This window comes from Pundamilia nyererei, unplaced genomic scaffold, assembly GCF_000239375.1.
Source record: "Pundamilia nyererei isolate P.nyererei 1_Seehausen unplaced genomic scaffold, PunNye1.0 scaffold00237, whole genome shotgun sequence".
In the NCBI taxonomy this organism is placed as follows: domain Eukaryota; kingdom Metazoa; phylum Chordata; class Actinopteri; order Cichliformes; family Cichlidae; genus Pundamilia; species Pundamilia nyererei.
In genome coordinates this window covers 855,880-865,254 of record NW_005187638.1, presented here as the reverse complement: position 1 = coordinate 865,254, position 9,375 = coordinate 855,880, and the positions used below count along the sequence as shown (strand labels likewise).

The following is a 9,375-nucleotide window of genomic DNA, read 5'->3' as shown; positions in this document are numbered from 1 at the left end:
TGGAATACATTTTAAAAGTAACCTTCCCAACACTGATGATCACTGTTGCTGTGGTGTACATCAGTCGGTTTCAGTAATGGTCACAGTAGGGATTGTTTCTAATGCTGCATTCACATCGTCTAGTAGACTTTCAGAGGGTACTTCATGTTTTCCAGCTTAGCCATGACCTTCACTTTCGGGTCAGCTGCTCTCACATTCAACACCTTCGACGCACCAGTTGCTCTTAGGGCTTGGTACCCAATCTCTGAGGGTGGTGATAATGACATTTCCCCCTGACCCAACATCCTAGCTCTGCCTTGCCGCAGCATTTGTGCTGTACCTTGTCATCCTCTAGCTGCTGCTTGTTTCATGCGTGTGTATGAATGAAAGCAGTTTGTAAAGCAGTTTAATGTGCAGACTGGGTCACCATCATTTGTGTTTTTGTCCTCTTCTTTTCTTCTTTTTTTTTTTTTTAAATAGAAAACATTCATTTGCAAAATTTACAGAATGTATGGAAAATAACTAAAACTAACCCAGAAGTGTAGACTGGCTGGGAGAAGTTGAAGAGGATGTAGTCACCCTGGAGGGGAGTTATTGCCCAGAAGAAATCTCGTCCTTCGTAAGCACTTTTCAAACTGTGCGTCTGGTAGTGTTTCAAAGTGCTGCTCACCTCTGCAGGTGGGTTATTGTGAGCCTTGTACAGCGTCTGCTTCCCAAAGTCTTTGTCCTGAAGTGGATAAGAGAAAGAAGAGAAAAATATCTTTGCACATACCACAGCACATCCACAGGCGAGAACACTTAACAACATGAATGAATGATTCTGGGTCAAAAACACATACAGTTAAAGCTGCACATTCACATTATATGCCAGTGTTCATGTTAAATCAGGTTGTGCTGTCATGTAGCTACTCCATGACAAACACCATCATTCTTTCACACTCATCTCAGTCGCTTTCTCTTGTCTTGAACTCTATTGTCAGCTAAGCAAACAGCAGATCAACAACATTTTTTCTGCTCAGGTTAAACTGTATGGCTGATCCTATAGGGCCTTGGAGTTGACGTCACGCCGCAATGCACTGTGGGAGCGCGGCACCATTTCAGCAGGCCACGAATCAAAACAACCACACTGTGTTGGAAGGAAGATTGCTACGAACCACACTTAAAAGCAGCTCAAAATAAAAACGACGGTATAGAGACAGATTGCGTCCGGATGCAAAGACACGGTACTTGCAAAAAATAGCGTGCATTGGAAATGTGGACCCGTATGAAATAACGACAGTGGAGTAGAAACACTAGGCCAACCGCTATTGACTTACGGTGTGTCCACACCGAACAGAGCGTCAGGTTTACATGTAAAGTCAATGGAAAAGCGCGATGACACGCGATTGCGGATCCCGCGAAAATTCGGAAGCAGATTTGCGTCGCGAAAACACGTGAAACGCGCGTCAGTGTAGCGTGTCAGTGTAGCGCGTCTGGCGCGTTTGACTCGCAAACAAACCCAGTTTTTGAGTTTTTGTGTTGCATTTTGTGCATACGCGCGTTTCGCGTCTACCGCTCGAGTTGGAAAAATCTGAACTCCAGCGTCAAATCGCGCCGCGACAACCAATCAGGAGCCTGGTGACGTGGCTCTGACCTAGGTCAAAGGGGCAGATCCAGCCAAAGCCCTTCATTCTTCAATGGAGGGATAACCCATAATGTTGTATTTAGGGGGTCTGCATTTGTGCCTGAAGTGCATTGCCATGTAAATAATTAGCATTCACTGAATATGTACTTACTAAGTAACACTGTTCAAAAGTTGAATAAAGAAACAAATAAATGTTTGCCTTTAATTAAAACATCACATCAGTTACAATGTAGAATCAATGTATAGTTTACAAATGACAAAATGTTCACATAAAATCATGAGAGCATTTAAATAATATCACCCGCTGCTAGCATTCTGTCTCTTTTGAAAACTTATCACTACATATACAGCACAAGACTTTTGAGAGTATTTAACAAGAGCATTTCCCCTGGTTTTACTACCACACTCGGGCACATGTTCACCAAAACGCAGCAAACCTTCACCATCTTATCCAGAAGGGTCACCTCTTCACCCTCACATGGAAGAAGTAATCTGAGTGGCCTGGTGGTGTGTAGCATGTGGTTTGAAGCAGGGATTTCGTAGTGCCCCAAGTGTAGCGCTGGAACCCAGTCAGGATTTGTTTCATCCGTTTCATAGACTGGTTTGCTGCAATAATGACGAACAATTAGCAACTCTATAAAGAGAATGTATATAATAATTATAATTCTATAACTGTTTATAACTTGCATAGTTCATATTTCTGTATAGTTTTCATATTTATATCCTGTTCATAGTCTGTACATACTTATAGTTATAGCATATTCATAACATACCTTCATACTGTGTACATTGTAACATACCCATAATTGACCCATATTTTGTACCCTCATACCTATAACAGACCCGTTTCTGTAATATAGCTATATTATGGCTAAAGCCCTTCTGGATGGATGCAAACTGCATTTCGTTGCCTGTACTTGCGACATGTGCAATGACAATAAAGTTGAATTCTATTATATATATCTACAAAATCACTCATTAGGATGTTTGTTCTAATTTGCTACGACCTCAGAGCGCATTGAAAATACAACTATTAGGCTATAAAGAGTGATATGAACTTATTTAGATCTTACCTGAATGAAAATGTCTGGAGCAGCAACAGATATCTGGAGATGGAGATGAACTGGATATCAGCTCGTCTCACAGCTGCTATCCAGGCTAGACGCCTTCTTTCGGTAACATCCGACACATGAGCTCCCTCATGTTGCTTCCAGGTGGGGAAATGATCAAAACAGAGCCCATTTTCTAGCTTATTCCCTTCCCGATCGTGCGATCTAACATTACAACCGACAACACAGCAAGTGCGAACCACTGCTGATGGTTTCGCTCCTTTGTTTGGCCTGCTAAAATGGTGCCTCGGCGGTCACGCCCCCTCCCGTGACATCACGCTCCAAAGCCTTGAAGTGTTTCACAGGAATGCTTTTCATTGCTCAGCTGTCACACCTCATTTAACTCTACTAGTTTCACAGGTAGTTCACAGAGCTGTTTTACCACCCTGTTCACCTTTAGCCTTCTTCTGTTGTTTAAGTCACGTTTGACACATTTCCTGGTTCATATTTGTAAAACAGCTTTTAAATATTTAAATCTGAAAAAGATTTTACGAGTCTTCAATAAAGGCCTACTAATGTAACAGAAGAAAAGATGACTAGAAAAGCACCTTCTCTTTTACTCCCACTCAGGTGTCCTGACACCATTACCACCAGATTCTAGTAATATGCAACCCCTGCACATGTGACCCTTGAACCTCGTTATCAAAGCTCTTTTTAACAAATGAACTGTAGAGAATGTTCAGCAGGGGACATTAACATCAGCCATGTTCTCACCAATGACCTGATTGGTTTAGGAGAGTGCTGCCCGAGTAGTGCTCGAAGCCTGAATTTAATCTGCACAAATTGGTTTGGGTCGAGACATTTGCATTCTCACCTCAACCTCCACTGAACAGAAAAGCTCAGGGTACATGCACGAAAATGGCCATTTACAGTCAAACGCATTTTATTTACTCATTGGCATTTTACAAGATGTCATCTGGTTGATAGAGTCCAAAGAGGCAATTTTACATTTACTTTTAAGTGTTACAAGTGTCATAAAGAGTAAATCAGACTCCTGCTGGACTTTGACTGAGCTATTCCAACACCCTGCCGTTGTCCTGTTGCATTACCCAAATTAGCCCAGGTGTTATCTTTACACCTGGCCTTACATTCAATTGGAATAGACTTTGGTATAGGGAGGAGTTCATGGTCGACTTGGTGGCTTCACAGATGGTATGAGGAATACATGTGGATGCACTGCGTTTTGTTTTCACCAAATATCCCCAAACCTTCATATCCATCATGAAACACGTTTCCTGGGAGTCAAAGGAACTTTTTTTTTTTTCTTCTTTAGGTCACGAGCAGTTGTCCAAGCATTTCACTGCATATCGTACTGTGTATGACTGTGTATGTGACAAATAAAATTTGAATTTGAATTTTAAAACCGGTTCTTTTGTATTCTTTACGGCCAAGAAAGACACAGCTCAGAAGTGGTCCTTTTACTTTAAAAATGATCTTTATTTTACATATCCTTGATATGGAGACCTGAACACAAAACACACAACCCCAGGTCTGAAGCACAAACGGAGGTATTTATATACTTGCTCTCTACATCACACCACTATAAGTTTCAATCAAAGACTCTGCTTAGTTTCACTTTCTGGCTGCAAAAGCATGCAGTTCCCTGTCAGTGCTTTTTGGCACAGACTGTACTCAGAGTTAGGCCTCTCTTATATTAAAACAATATAATCAGCAAATACGCATTCGGATTATATATTCAAACCCCAACAGAACTCTCACCTTCAGATGCTGCAGTTTTCCGGGCAGAGAAGAGTGGAGACCAACATGCTGAAAGAGGGAAGGCTTGTACCTCTGCTTGAGTAGTGCCTTCTGCTCTGTGCAGTGTTTCTATATACAATATGAGAACATGTGAGTTTGAAACGCACTGTAAAAGCTGCTCTTTACAACAACAACAAAAAAAACAAGCAATAGGAAAAAATGTACTGTTCAATGCTTTCTCAGTACTGGAAATACCATGCTTTGTATAGACAAGAGGTGTCATCTGCATAGAGTGTGTAGAGTCTGAGTCCCAGATCTATTTAACCACAGATTTATTTAGAGATTTATGCTCCATTTTAACAAAAATCTACAACAACAACGTGTTTTTTCTTATTTGTAGGGCTGTAACAAACAGCAAAGTGTGTAAAAAAAAAATGAAGTGGTCTGACTCTTTCCCAAAACACAAATGAATCTATACTTTGCATTTCTTGACTCTTGATATAACTGACTTACATCATCTTTCTCGGGGTTGCAAACCTTCACCCACAGAATGTGATCCAGCAGCCAGTCAATAGGTTTGTCTCTGTGAAACATGAGGAAGAACTCGGCGATCATTGGGAGGTCCCGGGTGCGAAACAACTTGCCTGGAGAATCACACATACACACAAATGCATTCGTGTAATATTACCTAAAAAAATCCACACACACACACAAAAAAATCACTTCAGTATTTTACACAAAAGCACACCTATAAATCCAAGCTGGGAGAACTCAAGGTAGAGCCATGGCTTTGACGCTTCGTTTGTGGCGTAGGCCTTCATCTCGTCATAGTAGCCCGACTTAGCAACAACATCATCCTCTAACTGGAAATCAACAGACAACAAATAATAATTTGCTCCTTTATCCTTTTTCTTAGTTATCCTAAACGTAACAGGACTCTGTGCTGCACTTAGGCATTCGACCACACATTTTAGATCTGCTTAGCTTGTTAAAAACAGACGTGTCAGGAAGTAGACACTATTTATAAAAAGTTTAAACATAAGCACAGCTACAGCCCAATCAGACCACTCCTGGTGAAAAGGAGAAAGAGTTTACAACAGGCTATCATTTCAGACTTTTGTGTTTCACATTTCTGTGATGTCATCTTTGGGTCTTCTGTAAGCATTTATAGTCTGAGCTCATCTGCAGTGCCCCTACCCAGACAAGCAATGTGAAAGCGAAAGATATATAAGGAAGAATTATAACATACAAAGCTACTCTGGCTGATATCACAAACAAATAAATGGTGCTAAAAATAACTTTCCTGAAACATGATATGCAAAACACAATAGAAATAAGGTGTTTAATAAATAATAACTAAAGTCTGACCCTAACCTGAACATAAAACGTTCCTTTGTCTTGAGCGTAGAGCATGAGGAAGCTGAAGTCCAGATTCTGTTTTGTTCGCCATCTAAAATCAAACAAGAAGCACAAATATAACCCGAGCAGAAATTCACTCACCTTTTTGGTTTTGGTACTCACTGTGTGTTTATACACCACTCTGCATTCAATAAATAACAGTTTATTGTTTAACACACCAAACACATTATAAGTCTCCTACTCTTCATCATTTATTTATTAGGTTATGTAGTGTATATGTTGGTTTTGTGTCCTCTGTGCCACTGCAGCACCTACTCTATTTTCTGCACTATAAGGCGCTCTTAAAAATCCTTTAATATTCTCCAAAATCAACAGTGCGCCCTATAATCTGATGCGTCTTATGTATGAATTCTGGTTCTGCTTACTGACCTTGAACCGATTTTATGTGGTACACGGCGCTCAAAAATCTGTCAAAAAATGTTTTAGTACGACTTTGGTTGCTACGAAGCCGCACAACTTGATGGATTGTTGGAGCATTACGGCTACCATAGGCAGGAGCCTCGCGCAGTGATCTGGGTCCTAAACTCCGTCATCCTCAGGTCCCAAAGTCAAACAAACACTGCAGCATCACTGAGAGTTAAAAATTGTCTAAATTCTTTCATCTTTAATAAAATGATCAGCGTTGCTGCTTTACCAGGTGTAACAATTAAGTTTAACATCCAGGCATCCATGAAAACAGAATTTATTAAATTTAACGGAGTTAGAAGTTAGCAGGAAGTTAGCTCGCTAGCTTCCACCTAAACATGATATAGCATGTTCTGACTGACAGATTTGTGAGAAAATTCAAACGTACAGCTCTGCTATCACTTCCAACATAAATGAAACTAAACAGCAGTGACGTTTGTAGCATTACTAAAGTTCGGCTACCTGGTATATAATGTTGTGCTACGTGATCGCTGGCGACACAGCTATGCTAGCATAACATAAACACAGTGAAGCTGGAGGATGAACGCTAACTTTTTTTCCCCACTCGACAAAAATGTTAATGCGAAGGTTCCCGATGGTTCTGGACAAATGCAATCGCATGGCAGGATTCTGTAATGTATAATCTGGTGCGCCTTATGGTCCGAAAAATACGGTAAAAAACACTTCAGAATTACCATCACTGACAAAACATTTGTAGCATTTAGAGACTGCATCATGTGATTTTGTATATGCACCGTACTTGACTCTTTCTTTGGAGTCTCCAAAAGTCTCCTTAAGGCTGGCGAAGTCAGGGTAGTAATACTGTGAAGGAGAGATGACCTCCAGCAATCCAGACTGCACCTCCTTGGGAAAACTGCAAAGAATGAGCTAGTTAACTGCAGAGATCAACATCAAGATACAAAGGAAATAATAGACATTCTTTGTTAGTATTTAGAGGTTAATCAAACAGTTATGTGTATGCTAACAAAATATGTAATAACAAGTCTTATGAACTGTAGGGCGTTTCATTCTCACACTTTACCTAGTTGTCCTGAAAAGTTCTTCCTAAATCACAGATCAAACATTGTATTTGACCAACAGGCGTTTAGGTTAATCAGAGAACAAATTCCTGAAAACATATGCTGGGAACCAACTTTCACACTTTCCCGTTGCCGGGAGGAAGAGCAGCAACAACATTAAAAACCTGTTTTGTGACAGCTTTTGTTAGCATGTAGTAGAGGCTAATGTAAAGCATCAGTGCACATAGACTACACTGAAGCATTTGCGTAAACAGAAATGTAATCAGGCGTTTCCAGTTCCATTTTACCAGAACATCTAATTGAGTTCAAAAAAATGAATGAATGTATGAAGATAAGTTTTATACACTACAGTGATACAGTCATTTAAGATTTGGACATTTCTTGTGTTCTCTTTGCATAAAATTACATGCCAATGTGTAGTTTTATGCTTACAGATTACCCCTGTTATCTCAGGTTTATTTCTTTTAATCTGTGGTTGAATCTCAAAGAAGAGAAATGGAAATGTAGCTGCCTAACTTTTCCTTTATTTGTAAAGCGATACATAAAACAGACCATTTCCATGTTGAAGTTGCACATAAAGAGAAATACTTCCCCAGTAGACAAATCTCACACATATGACCATCAGCCATAGTTAGTCCATGGCTGACTAAAGAAAAATAGATTGGTGAATGTCCACATGCAATACAATCCTACTGTAATAATAAACATCTTATTTTTTATACACTTACAGACAGAAACAGCAGTCTGCTGCTGGTGCTGCAAGCAATAAAGAGCATGAAACTTAAGTCTAACGTGAACACTGATACAACAGAGAAACTGCCCCATGGGAGGCAATCTAGCTCACTTACTTCTTCATGATGGTCTCTGCTACACTGTTCACATAGTCTAAGTTTGTCTGAAAGACAGAGAGAGAGACAGGACTGGGTCAGTGATGGGGAGGGGGGGGGCATATTTGACTGAATTAATATAAAACTTGAGCTCCTCGAGGCTTTTGCAACAATGAATACACGCTGGTGCTCTTACAGACTGAGACTGTAACTGTGTAAGACCTTTGAAGGCCAGACATATTATCAGTTTCAGTTTGGGGGTTGATAAAGACTCGTTGTGTTCCTGTTTATAGTTTTTGTTACTCACAAAAAAAAAAAACAATAAAAGAAAACCCCAAAGATGAGCAGGTATGAAAGTCGTTAGGTGTTCATGTGTCCTTTCTCTCAGATGTCTAGCAAACAGCACATTATAGTCCATATGCAAGAGCACTCTCAGTGAGTCAGACTGACATCAGAAAAAAGTTCTTTAGTGGCACTGTATAACAGCTGTGTGTCACATCTCACCCAATAAGTAAATCAGCATGTGGGAGCAAAGAAGGAAGCAAAGGTCATTCTGGTCCTTAATACTTATTTATGGTATTTATTTATGATTTATTATAATTTATGACATGCAATTGAAATTAATTGTTTGCAGTAGGGAACAATTTACCTTGTTCACCACTAAATTATGGTGTTTGAGTTCAGGAGTGTTATGAGGTCAGGTGCATTAGGATAGGCTAACAAACACTGATGTGCCTTAGGTAAGCCAAGCCAGCTGCTACACTGCATATCAAGGAATTTATTATAGGCAAGCTAAAATTAGCTAGCATAAACTGGAAAGGAAAAGAAACAACTTTAATCCAATGAAGCCCATCTGAGTGAGAGGGGAAAACCACATCCCCACAATGTGAAACTTTTACCACTGTGCTTGAGATTTGGTGGTTGTTTTTTAAAGTTATCAGCTAACTTTATAAATTAACCACCACCACATGAATGCACCGTAGCTAAGTTACATGTAGCTGGCTAACTATACCTTAGCATAATTGCATCGCAGCAGAAATTAAAGTTATATAGCAGGCCAAATTACTTCACTGGCTAACATAACTCTTCTTAGTAACTTGTGTTTAATATGAAACTACACTGTGTCTAGCAGGAAATGATCCAATGATTCAAAGCAAAGATATAAATAACTTACATTTGTTTTGTAAAGTAACAGCAAACTTACGGACAGTTAGCCAGCTAGAGTGTGTGTGTGTGTGTGTGTGTGTGTGTGTGTGTGTGTGTGTGTGTGTGTG

General features: G+C 39.9%; 1 protein-coding gene across 1 annotated transcript in view; it reads right to left on the bottom strand.

Annotated features, from left to right (window-relative positions):
* The window catches only part of LOC102202933 (alpha-1,3-mannosyl-glycoprotein 4-beta-N-acetylglucosaminyltransferase B), a 36,421-nt gene that overhangs the window by 8,389 nt on the left and 18,657 nt on the right, over nt 1–9,375 (bottom strand). Inside the window, exons 4-10 of the mRNA XM_013914917.1 lie at nt 8,123–8,194; nt 6,995–7,108; nt 5,785–5,860; nt 5,159–5,273; nt 4,924–5,054; nt 4,432–4,539; nt 513–706 (exon numbers count right to left, since the gene is read on the bottom strand). Coding sequence (XP_013770371.1) covers nt 513–706; nt 4,432–4,539; nt 4,924–5,054; nt 5,159–5,273; nt 5,785–5,860; nt 6,995–7,108; nt 8,123–8,194 — 810 coding nt within the window. The remainder of the gene's footprint in view (nt 1–512; nt 707–4,431; nt 4,540–4,923; nt 5,055–5,158; nt 5,274–5,784; nt 5,861–6,994; nt 7,109–8,122; nt 8,195–9,375) is intronic.